The sequence below is a fragment of the Enoplosus armatus genome, chromosome 8, assembly GCF_043641665.1.
Source record: "Enoplosus armatus isolate fEnoArm2 chromosome 8, fEnoArm2.hap1, whole genome shotgun sequence".
Taxonomy (NCBI): Eukaryota; Metazoa; Chordata; class Actinopteri; order Centrarchiformes; family Enoplosidae; genus Enoplosus; species Enoplosus armatus.
This window is the reverse complement of record NC_092187.1, coordinates 5,906,617-5,931,320: the sequence shown is the minus strand read 5'-3', so window position 1 is coordinate 5,931,320 and position 24,704 is coordinate 5,906,617. Positions and strand designations below refer to the sequence as shown.

Sequence of the window (24,704 nt, the reverse complement as noted above, 5' to 3'; positions counted from 1 at the left end):
CCATCAAAGGGCGTTAAAGGGTTTAACCTTACCTGCACGGCGAAGGTCCCCAGAACAATGGAGCAGAAGATGGGGTTGGCAAATATGCCGTCAAAGACGTTTCTCTCTCCGTGGATCTTGCGAGCGTTGATCTCGTTGAAAAGTTGCATGAGGACAAAGGTGTTGAAGATGATGGTGTAGTGCTCAGAGGGAGGGGAGTGGAGTGGAGCGTTGCGGCCGCTGTCAATGTTAAACATGCGCTCGCCTGCAGGGTGAGAAGAGGACATGAGAGGTGTCTTTGATCTGCTGCAGGACAGATAGACTTCTTAACACTGCATGTGTGTGTCTTCTCCACAAAACCTGACCGTGGTGATTACACAATACATCTATTAATCAAAGCCAGCTGTTTCAATATTGTGTGTGTGTGTGTGTGTGTGTGTGTGTGTGTGTGTGTGTGTGTGTGTGTGTGTGCGCGCGCACCTATGAACAGCAGCGTGAAGATGATGATCAGCTGGTACACTCCATGGCCCAGGATGTTCTTCATCATGGTCAGTGAGATGAGCGGGTTGTTCCGGCCGTAAGGTTTCCGTAGCAACAGGGCCTCGGTGGGGGGTTCAGTGGCCAGGGCCAGAGAAGCAAACGTGTCCATGATCAGATTCACCCACAGCATCTGCACCGCCTTCAGAGGAGAGTCCTGCAGAGAGATTTGCAACCACAGGCCTGTGTCACGAACCAGATGAGTCCAGCTTCACTGACACTGGATGTGTGGAAAGGCTTCTCTCTCTTTTCACAAGGCCCTGATTCCCATCGTTAACCTTTTTTTTGGCGTTAGTTTCAGTTAATCTGTTCATTTATCAGTCAAGCTTCTTTAATTTGTATCGTTTTATTTCTGTTCCATGGTGTTATGATCAGTTAAAATGGGTCAGTATGCTTACATTTCTAGCAGATTATCGGCTCAATCGGTGATATTGACAGTGAGTGACTTTGCACTGTCAAGTAGTAGAAGTAGGCTAAAGCTGCAGTAAATGACATTCTATAAGTGCCCTCATGTCTGTGCCTGTGTGCCCTTAGATAAATTGATTGTCAGCAGTAACAGAGGAGTCTTAGATGAATGCTTTGTTTGTTATTGTGTATTCCTAGAAAGTTAGCATCGATCTCGCTCATACCATGGCAACCTGAGCAGACGGTAGGCTCCACTTAGGTGAGGCTGATGCTGATGCAGTAACTGTTGGCAGAATGGGAAGAACAGGAGAAACACTCCTTATTCCGACTTGGCAGAGTGACTGATTGTAAAATTTATTTCTGTTATAATAAATCATGGAAAGAAAAGTCATTACAGGGGTCTGTAAAGATATCACATTGAGCACTTTTGTTCTTGAATGTGACATTTGTCACTTTAATGTAACTGCAGTGTTTTTTTTAACAACTTATGAACCCTACCTTTCAGCTAAAATGTACTTTTATCTTCATAACTTTTTTATGTAGTTCTAGGCAGCACTTTTGCAGTTATGGTGATAAGTAGAGTAGCAATGAATCTGAATGATTATTCTCTCGATTATTAGATAAATCGATCACAGTGATAAGTTGCTGGTGGTCTTGTCCCTTTTTCTTTTTTCTTTTTCATGTCTGTAAATTCATATTTGGGACCATGGTGTTCAGATCAGGACAGGGATTATATAAGGGTGGGTTGAATTGAACTGGCTTAGTTGTTTTGAGGAGATGACTTTAGAGGGTGAAAAATGGCAGAGAAAAGGGGGTAAATGTATTCTTTAAGGTATTGCTCTTTATGTATTTAACTCTCTTTCAATAAAAGTATAGTGCAAAACTATTTTATCAATAATATTGGATATATACATGCATATGCAAGTTGATTTTCCTTGCATATGAAACATGTAAATGTTTCTGTGTGTGTCAGGACGTTTATATTAGCTTGGTGTAAAAATGCATAAAGAGCACTTCAGCATTTGTTTCATCTTAGCAGATATAGGGTGAGTGATGCCCACAGAAGTGACGTCTGTGTGTCCATTATATGTGTGTGTGTGTAGGAATACATGTGTGTCAGTGTGTATGTTTATTAATAAATTTGTCTACCTGAGTGATGCAGGCCCCAGTGAAGGCCACTATGACAGCCACTACGTTGACCGTGAGCTGGAACTGCAGGAACTTGGAGATGCTATCGTAGACATTTCGTCCCCACATCACCGCCTTCACAATGCTGCTGAAGTTGTCATCAGTCAGGATGATGTCAGACGCCTCTTTAGCCACGTCTGTCCCCGCAATACCCTGACACAGAATGAGATAGAGTGAGGACGAGACAGAGACTCATGACGTGATTCATGCAAGCATTCAAGCATCCAAATTATTTTGGAGTGCTACTGTCTCAATATCGCGTTGTCCTGCCTCCGAGTGCTACCACTTGGCATGAGTAAGAGCTGTGGCCAAAATCAAATGCACGCTATACAAAAAATTGTTTTATTCGAAATAAAATACAATATATTTATAGTTTTTTAATACATTTATTAGCATAACATACTTGTATGTGCTTACTACAACACATGTAACTACAGGGCTTAACACCAAATAAACATTAATGGTGAATAATATATCAGGTTACCATGGCAAAGCCCACATCAGCCTTCTTCAAAGCTGGTCCGTCATTGGTTCCATCTCCTGTTACTGCAACAACCTGCCTCTGCTCTATGACTGTGCTGTCGATGATGCCTGGACACAAATAGGATGGAAACAAAGGCTCTAAGTGTGTGAATGAATGTGTGTGTGCATGTGTTTGGGTTAATAAACTTGAGACTCACCTTTAACCAGTGTGTGTTTGTCAGTCGGCGAGGATCGAGCCAACACACGGAGTTTGGGCCAGATTTTGTCAATGCGTTCCTGTTCAATCTGTCAGTCAGATGGAGTGGAAAATGAGTGTTTAATGATGAACAACATAACAGAGAAGCTATTGACTATTCTTCTCTTTCACTAGATGTCACTGTTGATCCAGAGTGTACGGCAGATGTAACTGTACACAGATGTGATGGAGGATAAAGCATCAAAGATGCACTGTGAAACTGGCTCTTATACAGAGCTCTCCTGTAATCAATTTAACCACACTGCGCTCTTACATAATGATAATTTACACGCAGCACTTTAGAGTGTAAATTTAAATTCACACTCCATGGACAAGCAGAGACTAACCAGCAGCTATCCATCCCATTAAGCATTCTGCTAAATTCAAGTTATAAAGTTAAGTGGTTTAGATGAAAGCAATGCCTCTGCAAATGTTGGCTTTAATAGTGTGCACTTACTACAGTGGATATCACCACATGATACATTATCTGGGACGGGAACCTCCAAACATCAGGCTGAGACTTGTGGATCTGCCTGTAGCTGGGACATTTTGGATGTACTTGCAGAACTGAGGGATTTTTGTATAATTAATTTATGTTTTTAGTTATGAAAACAACTAAGTAACATAACTAAGTAGATTTAATCAAGTTCTGTACCTAAGTACAATGTTGTGCTACTTTCAACTAAATTTAATAAGGAATTATTGTACTTTTTACTCCAATACATTAATTTTACAGTTCGATTTTACACACAAAACATGATAAGCTTATAAAATACAATACATCGTTCCAGATTAAATTGGCTTGTGACCTGTAATAAAAAATATATATATATATTTCACCAAAAAAACAAAGATTTGAGAAAAGTCCAAAAAAATGAAAATACAAGTGAACTTAAGTCAAATTTTAAATGCAGGACTTATGCAACGTAGCACGTTTACATTGTTGTACTGATCCTTTTACTTAAGGCTGAATACTACCTCCAACACTCATTCATGACACTCAGCAAATGGGAGAGATGGTATATTAATGTTCCATACAAACCTAAATTACAAATAAAGCTGATTCAACGATTGGTTGATTAATCGATTAGTTGATAAACAGAAAAATAGTATTTTGATAACTGATTAATTGTTTCAGTCATTTTACAAGCAGTAATGCCAAAAATGGCCAGATTATTAGAGGATTTGCAGCTTTTCTTTGTCAAATATCTTTGTGTATTGAACATCTTTGGGTTTGTTGAACAAAACAACCTATTTCAAGATGTCACCTTGGGCTTTGGGAAATTTTGTCATTTCATAGACTAAACGATTAACAGAAAAAACAGATTAATCAATGATGAAAACAATTGTTAATTGCAGCCTATCATGAAAACTCATGACAACAGTGTGGAGCCTCATGTGAAGCAAAAGTTAACCAGACACAGTCACAATTACATTCAGGCACACTACCATCGCTATAGAAACAGGTCGGTTTATTGGTCTCATTGTTGTGTGATTTAGGATTAATTTATGTTTCATTGGTAATTAGAAGATGATTTAAGGGCTGCACTTGTAAGTAAAATGGCCATCATTTCTGATGAGTTCTTCTGCTTGAATCATGACAAAAAACTTTTAGGACGGGAGTGTTTGTGCCAGATTTCATTTGTAGATTTTGGGAAAGTCTTTGCAATGAAATGTTATACAGTATGTAAGAAGTTATGTTGGTGACTATTATGTTTCACCACTCATTTTAATTCAGTACAGCAGTAGAAAACTTAACATGAATAAAATGCTATGTAAGATTTCCCGGCACTTAACCCACTCAAGACCCCAACTCACCTCTCCTTTCTCGTTCCTGATTCGTCGGTTGAAGTCTTTGCCCTCTAGACAGATAAAGTCATCCCCAGGGTGGATGATGCCACATTTAGCAGCGATGGCCCTGGCTGTGTTAATGTTATCACCAGTCACCATCCGTACTGTGATGCCTGCACGCTGACACTTACGGATGGCATCAGGCACCTTAGAGGGACACACAAAAACACAATGTCGAGGACTTATACAGGTTATAATCACATATTATGGATCGCACAAACTGACAGTACTGACAACAATACCGCACCTCAGGTCGCACAGGGTCCTCTATCCCAACCACAGTGATGCAGGTCAACTCTGTCACTATTTCTGCCTCGTTTTCCCAGTCTGGCTCCGGATTGCCCGGCAGGTCACGGTATGCAATGCAGATGGTCCTCAACCCCTCACATGCCATTGGCTCGATCACCTATTAATCAATCATTACTCTGGTCAGGAAGAGGTCCACAAAATCTCACCACCCATCACACCACAGACTGCTACAAAGATTGATGTTTCAATAGCTGACGTATAAAAACTGGATTTAATTGCTGGCGTACAGTTTGAAGTTTATGTGTGATGAGCTCTTGAGTACCTTTGTGGGAATGCTTTGTGACAGAGCTGTAGGGCAAAAGACCCCCAGCCTACTGCAGACAGCAGAGGGACGACAATATGATGTAAAGAAGAGGTGACATAAAGCTGCCACACTGCAAACTGAATAACTGAGCTGAAATAAAGTTGTGTAAGGAGGAGAGTTATTTTTCTCACGGCGCAAGCTGTGTTCATCATGAGCCAAATTTAGGTCAGTCAGCCTGTCAGTCATTGAAACAATGCTCGCTCAGCCTGCATGGGCGAATCTAATATATTGTATGTGGAACAAATACATGTGTTTTGCTGATAAATATTTTAGTTACAACTAGACTGATCCACCAAAGCAGTTTCATGTATAACAGACTTGGAGTGTATATAAGTCTCCACTCACACTGTGTTCAGTAATGCTTACAGTGTGATTATATTATCTATAATGTGTGAAAGATATTTTTGCTGGTGCATATTTAGGTATAAGCAGACTGAGTCATTGAAACAGTTGTCTTACAGAGTACAGAGCAGAGCTGTACAGTAGATCATGACAGTACCGTGGGTGAATGTTGTGGTTATCATGACAGTTTCAGGGTGTAATAACTTCATCTATGGCATCTTGTTCAGTGGTGGAAAGTAACTAAGTACATTTACTCAAGTACTGTACAATTCTGAGGTACTTGTACTTTACTTGAGTATTTCCATTTTTTGCTTCTTTATACTGCAACCCCACTACATCTCAGAAGGATATATTGTATTTTATGCTCCACTACATTTATTCCACAGTTATTATTACTAGTTAGTTTTCAGATTAAGATTTTTAATTTAAAAACAAACATGGCCTTATTAACACACAACACTGGCTTTGTTTTCGGCTTTTCAAAGTTTGCCTTGTATCTATATTCGAGGCACACAATGGCTCATCTCAGAAAAGATTCTAATCAATGCTAAATGAACGATTATTACATGAAACATGAGGCACTAACTGTGGCACCTGTACCCAAATAAGGTCAAACAGCACATATGATAAATAGAAAGCAGCGCATAGACTAAACCATGATCTCAGGTTCTACAGCCATTACAAAAATGCTGTAAACATAAAAAACATTTAAAGGAATAGTTTGATATCTTGTAAGTATAGGGTTACTCGTTTTCTTATAGAGAGTTAGATGAGAAGATTGACACCACTCTCATTTCTGTACAGTAAATATGAAGCTAGAGCCAGCAGGAGGTTAGCTTAGCTTAGCATAAACACTGGAAGCAGGGGGAAACAGCTGAGATACAAATGTACGCAGATGATACCGTCATTTATGTAATGCCACGACCAAACAGCTAGCTGCATGTAAGCTCCCAGCAGTGATGGTCTATGTCACACAGTGGCTTAATAGCTCCTGTCTTCAGTTAAACATAAATGTTAAGAGGTCAACAGGTAATCTTACACTTAATGTTGTGTTGCAGGGGAAAAGCTGACAAATAACTTGGTGTAACAATTTATTCTAATGTAACATTTAAAAACAAATTAAGATGTTAACAAATGTAGTAAAGTTCAACTTATACACTATATTTCAATGCCATGATCATGTCATATTTATAATACTGTTTGACTAGCTGGGCACAAGCCTCCTGTACAACACTCAAACCTGCACTGTCAGTCTACCACCAGGCTCTTAAGGTGCTTGACAGGAAGCCAAACACTCATCACCATTGTTACTGCCTAAGATATCTTAATTTACTGTGCTGGGACAATCTTATCAAATTTGCAGATGCTTGTCTTTGTCTGTAAGATTCTGCATGGCCTGGCTCCTCGCCCCCTTAGTGCTTTTATAAAGTAAAAAACAACTGATGACACACTAGGTCTGTGGCAAGAGGGGATTGTATAATACCTATGAGGAGGAGCAGCTCATACATGGAACAGTCTGCCAACACTTATCAGAGACTGTGACACATATTGTTAATTTAAAATGAATGTATGTGAATTGAATGTACTGAATTATGTATTGTTGTCCTTTTTTTTTTTTTAAGTATTTTATGTGTCCTTTGTAGCTGTCAAGACACCAGTCCGGGGACTGTCGCTGAAAATGAGCCAAGATGGCTAAACTGGCACATTTACAGAAATGTCTATTAATGTGCACTGTCCATGTAACTTTAAACTGTATAAATGTATATATAAGGTTCACAATATCAACTTGTTTCTGCTGCCCCCAAGTGGCCAAAAAAAAAGAAAAAGAAAAACCAATTATTGCAGGTTTCAAGCTCACCAATTAACATGTAATATCTTGTTTGTTTCAACTGGATAAAAGCCACAAAAAAACTCAACTTGTCGCTTTTTAAATTTCTGTTTGTGTACAGATGAAACAAGCAAGGCTAGCTGTACAGTTGTACAGTCTAAGCTAATCATACCCTGGCTTCACATTTAGTGTACAGACATGAGAGTGATATCAATCTTCTCATATAAGTCTCAGCAAGAAAGATGTCAAAATGTCTAACTATATAAAACTATATTTTTTTGCCTTTATGAGACAGTTCCATCCAAATTAATTTGAGAATGACATATTGAAGATACTATTCTCCACATCGGAGCTTTAAGTCTCACCTGTTTGACCATCTCATCTCTGTCACGTGGACGGAAACTGCGCGGTTCTCCATTAGCATCTTGGACGTAGGAACACCTGGAGAGAGATGAAGGACAGAGAATAGTGACAGAGATGAAAAAGACTCATGAGTTCAACTTATTTTGTCTCTTACATTCAAACCTTTCAACCCAATACCCTCTGAACTATTTTTGCCTCTATGTATCCACATGATCTAATGTCACCCCAGACCACCTCCACCTCCCTCATCCTCCACCGTCACTCACTTCTTCAGCAAGATCTCAGAGGCTCCTTTGCTGTAGAGGCGGAAGGAACCGTCAGGCAGCTTGATGACCGTACTCATGGATTTACGCACTGAGTTGAACGTATACACCTGAGAGGGAGACATGTATGATTCAGGAGAGTAAAACAAACATGTCCCTAACCCAGCTCTGAGTGTGTTGGATGGTGTACCTGAGGGTTTACACCTACATCAATGTAATAAACAATAGCTACTGACTTGAGAGGTTGAGAATCTAACATAGTGTGAAGGGGTCAAATGTATTTACTGTCAGTCCACCTTACACATGAACATTTGAATGTGTATATAAATGAAGAGTCATGTGGAAAACAAGATGATGCAAATAAAAACAAGGCAACATAAATGATAGGCTGCAGGAGGAAACTTTTAGAGCACTATAAATAAACTATAAATAACTTGTGAAGGTGGATGTGGTGCATGGTTTCCTACCTTGTACAGTCTCTCCTCAGGGATCTGATCTCTGACAGGGGTGTAGTCCTGCTGAAGGTCTAAAACAAATCCCAGCAGGCCGCACTCCGTCTTGTTGCCCACCTGCTTAGCCAGACCCCCCTCCACATCAGGCGGCTGATAAAGAGATTGAAACAAGTTGAGGTGGTAGATTAGAGAAGGCAGTGAGGAAGACAGAGAAGGAGACAAGAGATGGATGAGGCAAGAGAAAACGAAAAAGGGGGGACATTAAATCAAAAGCACAAACACTGACTAACATTAACTAAGCACTACTGAAGGGTCTGCAAAGAAAAGAGAATAAAGCCAGAAAATGACTCTCTGCAAAACAATGGCATCTCTGTCTGTGCATGACTCACTAAGATCTTGGAGGTGTAGGCGCTGTTGATAGCGATAGCATTGACTATTAGGTCCAGAGTCCGTGGGTTGATCTGTCCATGGTCCGGGATCACACGGTGGTGCACGTCACCTGGGCAACAACAATCTAACTTTAATACATATCAGTTACAATCTCTATACATTCAGCATACATGCTATGTCTGTCTCCTGTCTGTCCGTTGTAAATCAGATAATATGAACAGCCCATGATATTGATTAGATCCATGTATGTGGACACATTTCATTTTATTCAAATGACTTACAATAAGTGAATTTCAACCACGTGGATGCATCCAAGTACATCAACTTCATCAAATTGGAAGTAACTTATATACTAAAAAGTACTCCACCAATTTAGCATTGCACTCCAACAATATAACATTGTTGGAGTCACGATGGACAGTTTTAAAGAAAGTATTAAAATCATTGCAGCAGAACCAGAGATATCGTCCTACATTACCCACAATGACATCTGATGACATCAGCCTAACCTGGCCATGTCAGCTTAGGCTTGGCAGCAATACATTTATATAGAAAGTATGCATTACAAACTAGGGCATCGTGTTTGAAAGAAGGGAGATGCTATTGAGTTGCATTATGGGAAATGTAGGATCAATCATTTTTGGAGCTTGACCCCTAATGAGGACTAAAAGTCTGGATATCTCTGCCTCTGCTTCATCGATTCTGACAATCCTTTTTAAAATGTGTTTCTTGCTAACTAAACAAGACTGAAACTAAATCAAAAGTAACCTTTGATAACGAAAGCTATTTAAAAATGTTTTTGATTTTTCATCAACGAATAAAAACGAAACAATTCTGTGAAAGACAGATGAATGGACGAATGAACTAATTACTGTTAAAGTCTTCAACGACCTGCATGCATCTGCAGAATCACACACGAAGCTCCTAATCAGTAAAACTGTTTCCTCCACAGCCCAAAAATATCTCCTGTTCAGAAGTTGATTTAGCAGCTTGACCTGTTGCACCACCATTAATAAGAAGAATCCTGCATTCAGTAACGTTGTGTCTCTGTCAGTAATGTCATCTGATGTTCTTGGAGAAAACTGATTTATGTTCTACATTCATCCACAATCCACTGAGAATTAGACAAGAAGCAGCAACAAAACAGCTGGGACAAACCACCCAACCAATGTCATTTATAAAAAGATAAGCTAATGTAACTTCAACATCAAGTGCAGTGGATGTGGATGTAACATTAACATTACTTTCAGTCCGCTATCTTTCAAGTTCCGCTTTGAAAGTACAGGATTAATGTCGGCACTCCACCATCTAAATCTTCCTCTGGATGTTGGAAAGAAAGAAAATATCACAACGTCATCCGACATTTTAGCTTCTCCTCTCGAGCTGAACCCAGATGATGGACAGTGTTTTAGTGAATAAGTGATCTGTTGTATTACTGTAGAGCAGTGACACAGACACTGTGTAAACACGTAAACAGTGCCCTTTCCACTAACCTCGCGATAGACCAACACAACAAATATGGTAACAGACTAAAGACTAAAATACACTTTTTTTTTACTAAAACTAACAAAAATCAAATGTCTAAAATGTGTCTAAACCTAACATACATTTCGAAAACCATGAAAGCAAATAGCTTTTGCACATAGCAATGTACAGTATAATTTTCTTTATTTTGGATTTTTGGATTCAGCTCTCCCAGTTTTTAATATAGTGATTTGGATATTTATTGCTTAATTCTCCCATTTTGATATGTTTGAAAACCAAATATAGAAATGTACAGTATGTAGAAGTTAATGTATGTTGCCACGATTTTTTGTCTGGTGACATTATTTAAAATATACTGTAAAAAAAAGAAGATCTTGCACCATTCTTTTCCCATTCTTAAGGCACAAAGCACCTACTTAAGGAACCACTAATCTAATCAAGGCAAAGTAAAAATTGGGCCGCAAGTCTTTTGATTCCAAATCAGTGAGGATGTTTTTGAAGCTGAGTTCAACCCTAACCCCTTTTTCTCAACATTTATTCAATCTTAGCATTACATTGTGTTTTCATTATGGTGGATCACAGGCAGCACAAATCATCAATAAAGATATGCTTGGTGAATTTCATTTAATTCACATCATTTCTGAAGTTTTGCTTTTCACTCGCCTACAAAAGTCTGCACCACAGTCATGCGGTTGGTGGTGAGGGTGCCGGTCTTGTCGGAGCAGATGGCTGTGGCGTTGCCCATGGTCTCGCACGCATCCAGGTGGCGTACAAGGTTGTTGTCCTTCATCATTTTCTACATATGAGATAGTGATGGAGAGCAGAGGGATGTGTGAGGGGAGGAGGGAGTGAATGATGATGGATAGAGGGAAGGCAGAAGGACAGACGCAGAGAGAAATGATCGATGGAAGGAAGGAGAGAGGGAGGCAGGGAAAATTCAGTAACTGTTCACTTAAATTAAAATTCAGGGGCAGGCAAAATATTTTGGAAACATTGCAGTGCATATAAGTTGATGGTTATATACACCATTTTTATGTCTTTAGCTTAACATACAGACTGGAAACACGGGCAAACAGCTAGCTTGGCTCTGTCCAAAGGTAACAAAATTCCCTTCATTGATTAACACATTATATATTCCATTTGTTTAATCTGTACAAAATCCAAAGTGACTTCCTTCTCCTCATCACTGTGAGGTTGCCAGGCAACCAGTGGAGCCTCCAGGAAGTCACTGCACCTGTGTAAGAAATAGCCTGGCACATAACCCACCTAAAACCAAAAATTGTAGATTTTACAAGTTTTTCTACAGTTTTTAAACCTGCTGGCTGGTGGATTTTGTACCCTTTAGACAGAGCCAGACAAGCTGTTTCCCCCTGTTTCAAGTCTTTATGCTAAGCTAAGGTAACAGGCTTCTGGTTTTAGCTGCATATTGAATGGATAGACATGAGAGTGGTATCAATCTTCTCATCTAACTCTTGGCAAGAAAGGAAACAAGTGTTTTTGCCAAAAACGTTGAATTATCCCTTTAATATATATATTTTTTTACCTGCAAAAGAGGGGGAGAAGGAGGCCTTTAGATCTCTGAGTAGTGCCTGCAGCCCCAACAACCTTCAACAATCACAGAGTATGTAGAGGTGAAAAACCCCATAGAGCTCTCACTGCTGCTAGTGAAGCGTATTGCTTCGAGTGCACAGTAATAACTGAAGAGGAAATCAAACTGAGACTGTAAAAGTGAGGGGGGGGGGGTAGGATTTTGAAAGGCGAGGGGAACATGCCCCCCACCATCCCCAGTGGGAATTACACCATTGACAACGGACCCTGAATGCTCACACCTCCTCCTGATTTCACTTTTAAACATCTATATTAGTCAAGTCGGATTCTTCACCTCCTTCTCCAGTATTCACTCCTTCACCCGGCTGTTTCCAATGTGGTCTCTGTGCACATTGTTACATTAGTTAAAGAGCCAACAGCTCCTACATTTCCATTTGCTAAGCACTCATTAGACTGGATGGATCTACCTTGACAGAGTAAGCCAGAGAGATAGTGACAGCAAGAGGTAAGCCCTCCGGGACAGCCACCACCAGCACAGTGACTCCGATGATGAAGAACTTGACAAAGTACTGGATGTAGACCGGAGTGCACTCTGGCAACCATGTGTGACCTGCAACACACACCATACTGCATATTAAGGCCAAACAAATAGTCCACTTCAAAGAGTAAGTCATAGTCAGCAAAATAGTATCAGTTTATTAGTAGTAGTCAGTAAAATGTGTCCAGAAGTGAAAAGGGGTGCATTCTGAGACATGTATGTGTGTTTGTTGGGAAGTTGTATACACACGCACCTTCAACGACAAACGTGTTGATGACAAAGTACAGCACCAGAATGATGACGGTGATGGCCGACATCACCAAACCTGTAGGGAGATTAAAACGATTCAATTCATCAGTGTGTCACTCAGTCAGTCCTCATTCGATATCTCTGTTTTTATTTTAGGTTTGAAGTAATGCCTCCCGGTGAATGAAGAACCGCACAGTGCTTCATCATTTACTTCACTCCTTCACCTGCGTGATCACATTCCTCCACAGTTTATAGCACCTGAGAATATCATCTTTTACACGTCTGTCTGTTACTGAGCGGTAACATCAAATAATTCTAACTATGACTCTTCGCACCTTACGTGCAAAGTTTCACACAACTCCCACAATTCATTCCTCGTATTCAGGAAGAATCATTGCCAGAAAAGCTCAGTGGGACTGACGGCTACAGAATATACTCTCCGTGTTCATTTGTAGTGTAGAAAGCTCCTAAACGGCTGCTCAAAGAGTGTGAAACCTGCCAAGTTTAAGTAGACAGTTCTTTACCTGCTTTGCCAATCTGAACAGCCAGTTTAGTGAGCTTGCCCTGCAACACGCTCTTCTCTTTCTTGGGAACGCTGGTCTTCTTCTTCTCTCTGTCCTCTACCTCCCCTCCCTCTGCACTCTTCAGGGGTTGCATCTCCATGGCAACACCCCCGTCCTGCTTCTTGGCTGAAACACACACAAAACCAAGCATATACACTCTCTTAAATACTACACGTGAAGATGAAGTAAGCTCATCCCACATCCAAATCAAGCTTTACACACACACTCATGTCATGAGCTTTTACCTTTGTTCTGATTGTTCTCCACAGCTCCATCAGGTTGTTTTCCTGAGAGAAAGGGAGGGTAAGTCAGACAGAGGTAAGTACAAAGATAATGATCTTAGGACAGCCAAAGACACACTTCCAGAAACAAAAAAAACACAAAGAAACAATACTAAAGGGAGGAGTGATCAAGGAACACACATCTTCATACACTGGGTCAGGAGACTGAGAAACATATCTATATGTATAAGTCCATCATAGGTCACTGTCACTTTCACTGCACCGTGTACTGGGGTCCATTCATTGGCTGAGGAAAGGAGCAGGGCAGGGCAGACAACTTTATGCTCACATACCATTGGTGACTGTGCTGTGACTGGCTTCTGCAGAGATGAGCAACTGAGTACTGTCCTCTGTTTGGGGAATGTGTGAGGAAGGAAGGTTTTGGGGGCACATGAGAGGATTTGGCAAAAAGGGAAAACAAAAGAGAGCAAAAAGGGAAGAATAAAAAACTCCAGTAGTAAATGTGTTTGTATGCACAACTGTACTAGCAGAATGGTTGTAGGTGACTATATAGAATGAAAAAAAAATGAACTGAATATAACCTCAGTCTCAAAATGAGAGACAGATCAAAGAGAAAAGTAAACAGCCCCATAGCAAACCCACATTGCATGAGGAAAAACTAACAAGTTATGGCATTTGTAGAAGTCTTATGAATAATGTATTAGCTCCAGTAAATGACTGTCTGAATGATCCAGCCCACAGACGCTGCTGCACTGAGTGCAATACATCCTAGAGCGCAACTAACACTTTGGAAACAGAATGAGGACAACAAGCGATAAGAGTATTTTTTTTTTATAAAATAAGCATCATGAGCTAATTTGTCGCTGTCCATTTTTGCATTCCAGGATGCCACAGATGTTTTCTCCTTTTCAAGATGCCAACAATACTGCACACATTCCCATGCAGACGTGAGAACTGCAGTGGTGGAGGCACAGATGAGTGCACTGGTAATGATATTAACCTTAAGTGCATCTGAAAGTACGTGTATCCTCTGTTGTTGTCTGCAGCTCGACTCTGACTGCAGGGCCCTTCCAAAAACAAATTTGAGCATAGACTAATGCTTGATGCGTTGACCAACCAACACTCTTCCCTGAATCTCCCCGGCTCCCTCGCTCTCCCCTGCTCTTTCAATAATTGATTCAATCTGCAGCCTCTCTCTCTCTCTCTCAGATTAAGGTGGGGTAGGAGGAGCAGGGGAGAGCAAAGGGAAAGATAGGAAAGTGAAAGAGGGCAGAGGAATGGGGTAAACAAGAGACCAAGGGAGAGAAATAGAGAAAGATGGAGGTGCAGGGAGAGGGGGCATGAGAACGTAAGACAGTGGGGGGAAACGGAGTGGAGAGAGGAATGGAGAGGATGTGGGCTAAATTATTGATGAGGTTAAACTGGTGTGTTTCCTGTTCTTAGCTCTTATCTGAAATCAGTTAGGCACCCAACTAACTCTACACACTCCCATACACACACACGCACACTGTAATGTGTGCACATGGACAGATTATGAGACAATGGGCCCCTGGGCACAGACATGTAAAATACCCCCCCCCTTGATTGTTTTGCGTCTCTTTGTGGTCGTTTTACATGTCTTTGTGGTCATGCATTTAATTGTGGTTGTTTTTTGAGACTCTGGTCGTTTTGAGTCTCTTTGTGGTCAGTTTGCATCTCTTTGTGGTTGTTTTGAGCCTCTCTGCGGTTGTTTTGAGACGCTGGCTGTTTTGAGTCTCTTTGTGGTTATTTTGCATCTCTTTGTGGTTGTTTTACGTCTTTGTGGTTGTTTTGCATCTCTTTGGTGTTGTTTTGTGTCTCTGTGTGGTCATTTTGCGACCCCCCTCTTGTTTTGCATCTATTTGTGCTAGTTGTTTTTTCATTTGATTGACTTTCAAACAATAAATACTAACAGTCACTTCAAACAGAGGCTCTGACCCAGGTGCCCCTGACCCCATAAGCCCTTGGCCTGTGCCCAGTAGGCCCCTTCAGTAATCCATCCATGTATGCGAGTACATGTTAACTGACTCGAGATCAGTGTAAAGTATTCATCCATAAAGAGATGTATGAGAGAAACTGTCCTCTTTCCTGGGTTTTGTTAACATCCCTTTACTTCCTCTACAGGTTTAAATATTTCAACAAAGTATTTGTTCATCTTGCTATATGAGCTGATAAAACTACTAAAAAGCTCCAATGTATATCTTCAACATTACAGTCCAAAAACACCATTTCTGTAAATGTAGCTCTCTCCACTGGTTCCTCTCTTTCACTTACCTTTCTTATCCTTCCCTTCTTCCTCCATCTCTCCAGCACCCAGCAAGGTGAAGATGATGCCCGTCTGCGAGTTGACACCCACAGCTGTCACCAGCATCCTGCCTGAGCCCTCCATCACATGGGTACCTTTAACGTCCAAACAGATTACTGGTTTAAATTCAATGAAGAGACCAGTGGTGCTTGCAAAGTGCCCCCCAATGTATCCACATATTTTAACCAACATTTTTTATAAGGTTCTTTCTCTTTGTTTTCTTAATGCATAACATATGATAGGTCTGAGCTGCTCTCGCTACACAAGAAGTGCTGAGAGGTCATCAAGCAAGCAGAGGAAAAAGCAAACTTGTGGAGTGTCCCAAAAGCATAGTTCTGGCAAGTGATCCAGACAATACGTAGTTAGGTCAAATAGTTTTGGTAGAAAAGGAATCCAAACCTCGTTGTGTTAAAGTTAATAGGTCACCAAATAATGCGTAATATATAATAATAATAATATTCCGATAAAGAGTTACTTACCACTTAACCAAGACAAAACAATTATTAACAATTATTAATTATTATTTTGTTACCATTCAATACAGCTCATGACAGGACCATGAGGAGTAAGGATTTTAGAAATCCAGCAGAACCTCAGAAAGTTTTGTCACCAACTAAACTCCAACAAACATTTTAGTATTCAAAAATGTATACAATTTCACATTTTATTTATTCATGTAATCTTATTTTTTCTATGATTGATTGCCAGTTGTCGTATATGCAAATATTTGTAGGGCATTACCAATTATGCTAAAAAGGCTATGGATTTAGGTATGTTTTGCATTCATTTGTTAGCATTAACACCTGACAATAAAATGTATATAAGATAAAGTAATGTAGTTTGTGATGATGTGGTGTAGCATTATATCCTGTTACTTTATCCACCCCTTGTAGACATTGTACAAAATGCAGCCTAAAAGGTTACCATTGTCAGGAGTTTCTGTTAATTTGTCCACCCGAAGACTGTTAGTCCAGGATGTAATCAGATGATCTGTACAGGGATGACCTGTGGTCTATATATGATGTTTCAAGAATATTTTGGTATTGTGTTCACAAAAATGTGTCTATGCCATGATGACCATATGATGTCCTCCAAGTAGTACCAGGATGGCAAAAAGTAAAAATCATAGAAAACAAACCTGAGAGCAGCATCGGGTCCTTATCCACAGACTTGCGTACGTGGTCAGACTCTCCTGTAAGAGAGCTCTCATCTATCTTCAGGTCGTTGCCTTGGACCAAGATACCATCAGCTGGCAGCAGGTCCCCTGAACACAGACGTGCACAGATCAGCGTTTGATTTACCTTGTAGTTTATGTCCTTTTTTGTTAGGGACATGTCAATGCATGATGCTGATTTATTGTCCTACACATGCAGACTAACCCCAGTTTTAGCATTTTTATTCAATGGTGGAAAGAGTACTCAAATGAACGTTGATAGGAGACATTTGTTGAAATACTTATGCAAACATTTTTTTCTCTGCTGGTCAGAATAAATACTCTGATGAATCGATAGTGAAACTATTTATAAGTTGCTGCTCTTTTATACAGAAAGCATTTGTGATGGTCTCCTTACCGTATTTGACCTGGGCCATGTCCCCCACCACCATGTCAGCAACGGGGATCTGGATGACATTTCCTTTCCGCACGACAGTGAACTTCTGTTCTTGCTCAATCCGACTCTGCAGACCCCGGAACTGCTTCTCTTTGGACCAGTCGTTAAACGCCGTCACCAGGACAACACACACGACAGACAGCAGGATGGCTGCACCCTCAATCCAGCCGGTGTCACCCTCGCCTTCATCCTCTGCACCCCCCGACACGTTCCCACATGCTGGAGAGAGGGAAACGGAGGGATGGTTGGTTGGATATTTTGTGAAGTACACAGCTAAAGACGTGATATCACAGCTCTTGGCTAGTTTGGATAGGTTCACTATCTTTACCATAAGTTATCAAATGTAAGATGGAAAGCAACATTAAAGGGACAATCTATGATCCAAATGTAAATAAACTAGAGTTAGTGTTTATCATCATATAATTTACTACCATTCACAAATATAAAAAAATGTCATGTCATACAGTACATGACTACAAATGCTTATGTTGCACAACCCTACCTAATGAAATGAATATAAGGATGTGCTGCTGTTATCTAGGGCGCACTATGAGGTTTCAGACTGAACCACAGTGTCCGATATTTCCTCCTTCTGTTCACCGAGCCCACTTCCTCTCTATCAAGACCTCTTACTGTGATAAATACACCCAGAAACCCAACGGCATTAATTTGGCGATCCCTTTAACTTTTTGTCTCCTCATATTAGTATGCTAGAGATATGATTAGATCATTACATAGCACATCTTTCTGATTTATCCAAACAACAAGAAAATGAACAGTAACAAATCTGCAACAGATTCTGCAGCGGCATTTAAGTGTGAATTCAGCATAACAATGCAATGTCAACTCAGCTGAATCCTACGCGTTGGTAAAACTTGGGATGTGCTACATGAACACCTCAAAGGGAGATTGCAAATATTTTGATGTGTAACTTAGGGTGACCATATTTTCAAACACCCTGAACTATACCGCGTATGCATCCACTATCTACTATTATTTCAGCACTTAACACACCTACCAAGCATACCTTTCAACACCATGGACGCCATGAACGCAGCATTTTCGTTGTTATATACTTTACGAAGGAAGGAGTAAGCCTCCTGGAGCTCTTTAGAAAAGTCAAAAAGACCAACTTTGTCTTCGGCATGACAGCTAACTGTTAGCATACTGACAGGTTCTGTCATGTTTGTCTATGATTTGTCCATGATTCATAGCCTAGCAACAGCCTTGACAACGACACTCTGATTGATTGACACACATACAGACGTGTGTTGAATTCAGACACGCGGTGCATTGTTTATGTTTTTAGGTAATAACGAGTGGGACAGAACATGATAAACGTAAATGAAACAAGTATAATGTTGTTATTTTAGCTGTGGTGAAAACCGAGACAATTTGGTAATGAATGTTGAAAATGGGGACATTTTAGTGTTTTACACATATTTGTCGGGACTCAGGACACTGAGCTTGAAACCGGGACAATCCCGGACAAACTGGGATGTCTAGTGTAACTGCCTCAACCTTCTTCCCTCTTCACTTTCCACACTTTATACATTCTCCCTCTTATGAATGAAAAGTTTAATTCATAAGCCATAAAACACACTGTTGCTCAATTCAATACACTCGCTAGTTTTGCTGCTATACTTGTATGACACTGGCTAATGTTCGCTAATGTTAGCTAGATGAGCTGATATCACCGAATCAGTTTGCTGACTTTATAACTCTTCATTTGTGCAACTGTTATGTTATGTTGAGATTTTACATTGTCCCAATATTGACAAATTAAGTTGAAGTTCATTAGCAGTAAACCACATTACTATATTTAATACACTCAGGGGCTAATGTTAGCTAATATTAGCAAACTTTAGGTAGATATTGCCGTGTAACTGACATCACTGAATCAGTTTGCTAACTTTATGACTCTTTACTTTTACACTATGTTGTATTAATAGTTCATTAGCAGTAAAACCCATTTCTCAATTAAATACACTCAGAGATTTTGTTGCTACAGCCTTACTTGGTCTGGTATGACCATTTACAGAGGCTAATGTTAGCTAACTTTAATAGATATTGTTCAGTAGCTGACATTATGGAGACAGTTTGCTGATTTTATGACTCTTGAGTGTGAAAGTTAATTCTCAGAAATGGTAGTGTTACCAAATTATCTTAACTCAAGGTCCACATACTAGCTTTTTTTTTTTAATAACACCTTATAGTCTTTATAAGCGGATTGGATTTGGATGGATTCTGCGATACACTACATTTTAAAATGAACCTTCATCACGTAATCGCCACTCGTGGCCAATGTTGAGCAGCCTTTGCATAGACTTATTTTAATTCTCTGTTTCATCATTCTCCCTTTTCCTTTGCCCCCAACTTGCTCTATGAACAGCCAAAACTATTTTTCATCTCCTAAATTTCTCCCTTTCTTCTCTTCCTACAACCTTCCATGTTCCTGCTCTCTTCTTTAACCAGGATACTGGTGATAGGGCGATACTGTTTGGTGATGATGACTTGTCTTCTTCTACGATCTTGCTGTTTTTCACATCCAGCTTTGCCCAACATTTGATCTTACTGCCCACCTTCCTCTAACCCTCCCAAACCATCCTCCCCGCCCCCATCTGCTCCTTACATTCGCTTTCCTTTCCAGGAGGCTGGTAGAAAGAGAGGCCGAGGGAGATGATGGCGGCGGCCTCCAAGATGATGAGGGTGACGTCCTGTAAGGCCTCCCACACGAGCTCCAGGAAAGTCTTGGCCTTCTTCGGGGGGATGAGGTTTTGGCCGAACACTTGGCACCGATGCTCCAGGTCTGCCGGGTCCCCACTGAGACCTGAGAGATGGAGATGGAGGATGAGACAGAGAGAAAGACAGAAGTGAAAGACAAGCCGGGAGTGACATTAACAAAACACATCTGCACACGTAGTAGCACATTCACAATGCTCGTCACCTTCATGCTGCTTTTAACAAAAAGTTTGATTTAATTTCAGTGAGAATTCTGTGAATCAGTAACCATTTCAACGCTCACTAGGACACACAAAGACAGCAGACACTCACACTGCTACACAGATGCAAAATCAGTACAAAGAATCACTCCCAAAAAAACAAAACCTACGAGACAAACTTTCTCTATTCAGTAAAATGAATTTTGGCTGCTAGCTCCAAGTTTACTTTCCTCTCTCTCATCTCCATCCTCACTCTCCTCTCCCCTTCAACCTCACCCCTAAGTGATTCAGTTTCCATGGTGACCAGGATATCAGGTCCAGGGCTTCCTGTCTCTAACAGGTTTCTGCCCAGCAACAGGTGATGTCATTCCTCCAGTGTGCTAGGTTTGGAGAAGAGCTTTTTTTTTTCTTTTTTACTGATTGGCTGTTGGGGAGGGGGAACGGCAACTTGTATGCTGTGGTTGGCCAAGATCGGTGACTATCTTTGCATCCATTTGCCTCTGTGTGTGTGTGTGTGTGTGTGTGTGTGTGTGTTCGGAGACATCCTGGTCCAATGTGCTTGCTGTGGGGAGTCATATGTTGCTCCCAGCGTTGCCGAAGAGTTGTGTAGCAATATGACGCTCAACAGGGTTCAGGTCGAGGCGAGGCAGAGAGAGACAGGAGAGAGAAAAAACAGGTGACCTTATGCTGAGTAATCGTAGCGAGCTGTATCCTCCTTCCATTAGTCCATCCCTCCCTCTCTACCTCCCTTTCTCATCCATCCCTCCATTCTTCCCTTCCTCCTCATCCTCTTCCACAGCCTCTCTCGTTGGCTCTCCTCCTCCTTCTCTCTTTTTCTCCCTCTCTCAATCTCCCCTTGATGTGTCCTTGACAATGCGGCAAGCTGTTCTAGCTTTCCTTCCTCACCCCTTACACCCCCCCGCCCCATCACCAAACACACACACACACATTCTTTCTCTCACTCCCTCTTTCTCTTTCTCATCGTTTCTCCTGCTCCTCCTTTCTGTCTATTCAATGTGGATAGAAGGTCTCATACTGCAGTGCTGGTATCCATATCTGTGTGTGAGACAGAGAGACTATTGGTTTAACCCCCACTCTGTGTATCACATTACAGATGATGCTCAGCATTATAATGTATACACGCATGGTGCGTTTACCCCGGTGTGTGTGTCATACACTATCTATTTGTGTAGTACTGTTGCAAAATATGCATTTCTGTTGGCACAAGTATTTCTCTACTGTATAAATTCCCCATGTATGTATCTGATCTGCCAATTCATGTTCCTCTCTCCTCTGTGATTAGTTTTATTGTAATCATAATGAGCAGAGGCAGCAGCTTTTGTTGCACTGTCAAACGCCTCAGATCTGGAGCAGAAAATATCTTGAGCTGTGGGATCGGAGTGATCAGTCACAAGTTTGAGCAGCTCGAGTAATGACTTTAGATTTCTCCAAGGTGGGAAAACATCTTTCTGCAGCCGTGTTTGCACTTTGGCTGGCTTGTCATGCCAGATGACAGCATATGTAATTTGTGAAATTCAGCACAGCACGGTCCAAGTGTGTGTGTGTTTGTGTGTGTTGTTTGCCAACTGGGCTTTGTAGGGACAACTGCAGATACATGACTCTGTGTGTGTGTGTATGCTGGCTTTGTTGGGACCTGCTGCACTGATTCCTGACCAGCTCACAGTATCAAATTAGCAACACTCAACACAGACTTACTGTAACTCAACACCCACCAACTCTCTCACTCTTTCTCCATCTCTCTCTCTCTCACACACACACACACACATCTCAGAGTTTGCTTACACTTGAAAACACACACACACACACACACACACACACACACATACACACACACACACACACACACACACACACACACACACACACACACACACACACTTCCTCCTCCATTCACCCCTCTCTGTTCCTCACCATCTCCATCTCACAGCTCTCAGTCATCTTTCTCTCTCTTGCTGACTTTCCCAGCCAACTTCTCTCTGCTGTTGTGTTGCTAGGTTACAAACTAGTTGAAGGAGTGGGCGTAGTGTGGTACCACACCCCTGTTAGAACATACAAGTGTGTACATGCACGTCCACACACTTAAGACACAGAATCCCAAATTCTACCCTCAGTAGTTATTACAAATCTTTGATGGGCATAATTATATTAACTTGTTCTTTTGTGTGTGAGAGTTTGCAAGTTAAAGGTATCAATAAAATGTACAGCATTAGTGCAGAAACAATCAGTCGATTAATCAATTAGTCAAATCACGAGATCAGCCGACTCATATTCTGAGCTCTGGTCATTTTACCAGGGATTTGTCATTTTATAGCGCAGCAACTAACAATTATTTTCATTATGGATTAATCTACTTCTGCAATTAATGGTCTGTACATTGTCAGAAGATTCTTCAGGCTGCTTGTTTTGTCCAACTAACGAAATTCAATTTACGATGATAAAAACACTGATAAAAGCAGCAAATCCAAAATCAGAGAAAGTTTTTGTTTGATGAATGCCTTAAATGATTAATCAATTATCAAAACTGTCGCTCATTCGTTTTCAGGCAATCGATTAATCGACCGATCTTTCGGCTCTGCTTATTAATTATTATGTGTCATTAAAATGACTAAATGATTTGGAGTTGAAAGGATTAGTCAATTAATTGATTAGTCGATCATCAAAATATTACGTCAACTATTTTGATAATTGATTAATCATTTTCAAGCAAAAATGCCAAACATTTGCAGCTTCCTTGTCATAAAAGGTGAGGATATATATGTGTGTGTGTGTGTGTGTGTGTGTATATCTTAAATGAATCGGCAGATTAATCAACAATGAGAACAATCATTCGTTGCGGCCCTAACATGATTAATTGAAAGAATGAAAACAGTTGCAGTCTTATGCATGAACCCACAATTACAGACCAAGTCTGGAATAATTGCAGGTGTGCTATCTGAGATTCTAGTCAATCCCTGCACATTTTTACTCCATTCATCCATTTATTAATTCACTCTATCTGCTTTCCATCCATTCATCCACTATAATCCCGTCATCCATCTTTAATTAATTCATCCACCCGTGCTCTCCGAGCAGCCAACTCCACCACAACACCTACCTCCTATAGCCAGGATTATACTCCACCAGTGAAATGTGTTTTTACTGTTTGATGGAAGTGCTTTCATTTCATTCTGCATCTTTCTGTCTGAAATTGCTGCATTTTCTTGTGCATTAATAATGCATGAGTAAAATCAAATGTGTGTTGTCTTGGTCAGTTTTTGTGATCAAAACATTTTGTCAGCGTGTCAGATGACTGGTGACCACATCTGTTTTCACTTGTTTGATGATGATGACGTCAGGCAGATGATTTGGTTTGCAGCAACACCATTCATGCTGTGGTGTTTCTGTTTGACTCCAACCAAAAGTACAATGTCATCCACCCCTTCATTCAACTCATCTCAGTGTATCTCCATTCATCCTCTACAAATCCACCCATTCATGTGTCTACTCATCCACCCAAATATTCCCCCATCAATCTATTTACATAACTGTGCTCTCACCCATCCATCTACTTTTTTACAAATTCAACCATTCTTCCGTCCATGCCTGCTCACCATCAGTGGTGCTGGACTGTAGTCTCTGGCAGAGCCCCTCTGTGTCTCCGTAGCTGTCCTGGATCTTCTGCAGGGCATCGGTCCCTCGGAGCTCCATCAGCTCCCTGAGCTCCTCCACCGTGACCCCGAAGTCTCCCCCTGCATGGCTGCCATCTGCCCTTCCTCCTCCTCCGCCCCCGCCTCGAGTCCCTTTGGGATAAAACTCCACAGCACTGTTTGCCATTTCACCCATCGTGGCTGTTGTTGACATGTCAGAAAGGTTATTCTTATGTTTTGGTCCTCCTTTCTCTCCGTAGTCTCAGTTCTCCTTTCGTTTGGTTGGTGGAGGGTTGTTCATGTGCTCAACAGTCAGAATCTCGGTTCTGTCTTGATTTCGTACTTAAAAAGGTGCAAATATATTGATGCACCCAAACCCTTTTTTACTTTATTTAAGGGCAACAAAGGGGCGTTGGTTGTTAATTTTTTTCTCCTCACTATCTCGGCCTAGCCTCCCACTGCTCCTTTAATTCTCCATAACAGGAGGAGGAGGGTGAGGGGGATCAAGGACAGCGAGCAGGGGCACTTCAGAAGCGTGAGGTCTGAATGAATCCAGCTTTCTTTTCCTTCGTCTCCTCTGCGACTCCACTCTTTCCTCGTTTCTGTCCCCCTCCCTCCAGGGGTCACG

At 41.0% G+C, this 24,704-nt stretch overlaps 1 protein-coding gene across 1 annotated transcript in view; it reads right to left on the bottom strand.

The window, feature by feature from the left end:
- atp2b3b (ATPase plasma membrane Ca2+ transporting 3b) overlaps positions 1 to 24,290 on the bottom strand; it is a 37,591-nt gene extending 13,301 nt beyond the window's left edge. The window contains exons 1-21 of the mRNA XM_070910314.1: positions 24,041 to 24,290; positions 20,120 to 20,317; positions 17,449 to 17,706; positions 17,016 to 17,141; positions 15,847 to 15,972; positions 13,558 to 13,599; positions 13,274 to 13,438; positions 12,754 to 12,825; positions 12,430 to 12,572; positions 11,078 to 11,210; positions 8,929 to 9,038; positions 8,555 to 8,689; positions 8,091 to 8,197; positions 7,827 to 7,902; positions 4,926 to 5,084; positions 4,646 to 4,825; positions 2,790 to 2,877; positions 2,594 to 2,700; positions 2,071 to 2,262; positions 460 to 673; positions 33 to 244 (exon numbers count right to left, since the gene is read on the bottom strand). Coding sequence (XP_070766415.1) covers positions 33 to 244; positions 460 to 673; positions 2,071 to 2,262; positions 2,594 to 2,700; positions 2,790 to 2,877; positions 4,646 to 4,825; positions 4,926 to 5,084; positions 7,827 to 7,902; positions 8,091 to 8,197; positions 8,555 to 8,689; positions 8,929 to 9,038; positions 11,078 to 11,210; positions 12,430 to 12,572; positions 12,754 to 12,825; positions 13,274 to 13,438; positions 13,558 to 13,599; positions 15,847 to 15,972; positions 17,016 to 17,141; positions 17,449 to 17,706; positions 20,120 to 20,317; positions 24,041 to 24,290 — 3,093 coding nt within the window. The remainder of the gene's footprint in view (positions 1 to 32; positions 245 to 459; positions 674 to 2,070; positions 2,263 to 2,593; positions 2,701 to 2,789; positions 2,878 to 4,645; positions 4,826 to 4,925; positions 5,085 to 7,826; positions 7,903 to 8,090; positions 8,198 to 8,554; positions 8,690 to 8,928; positions 9,039 to 11,077; positions 11,211 to 12,429; positions 12,573 to 12,753; positions 12,826 to 13,273; positions 13,439 to 13,557; positions 13,600 to 15,846; positions 15,973 to 17,015; positions 17,142 to 17,448; positions 17,707 to 20,119; positions 20,318 to 24,040) is intronic.
- Positions 24,291 to 24,704: the final 414 nt, after the last annotated feature.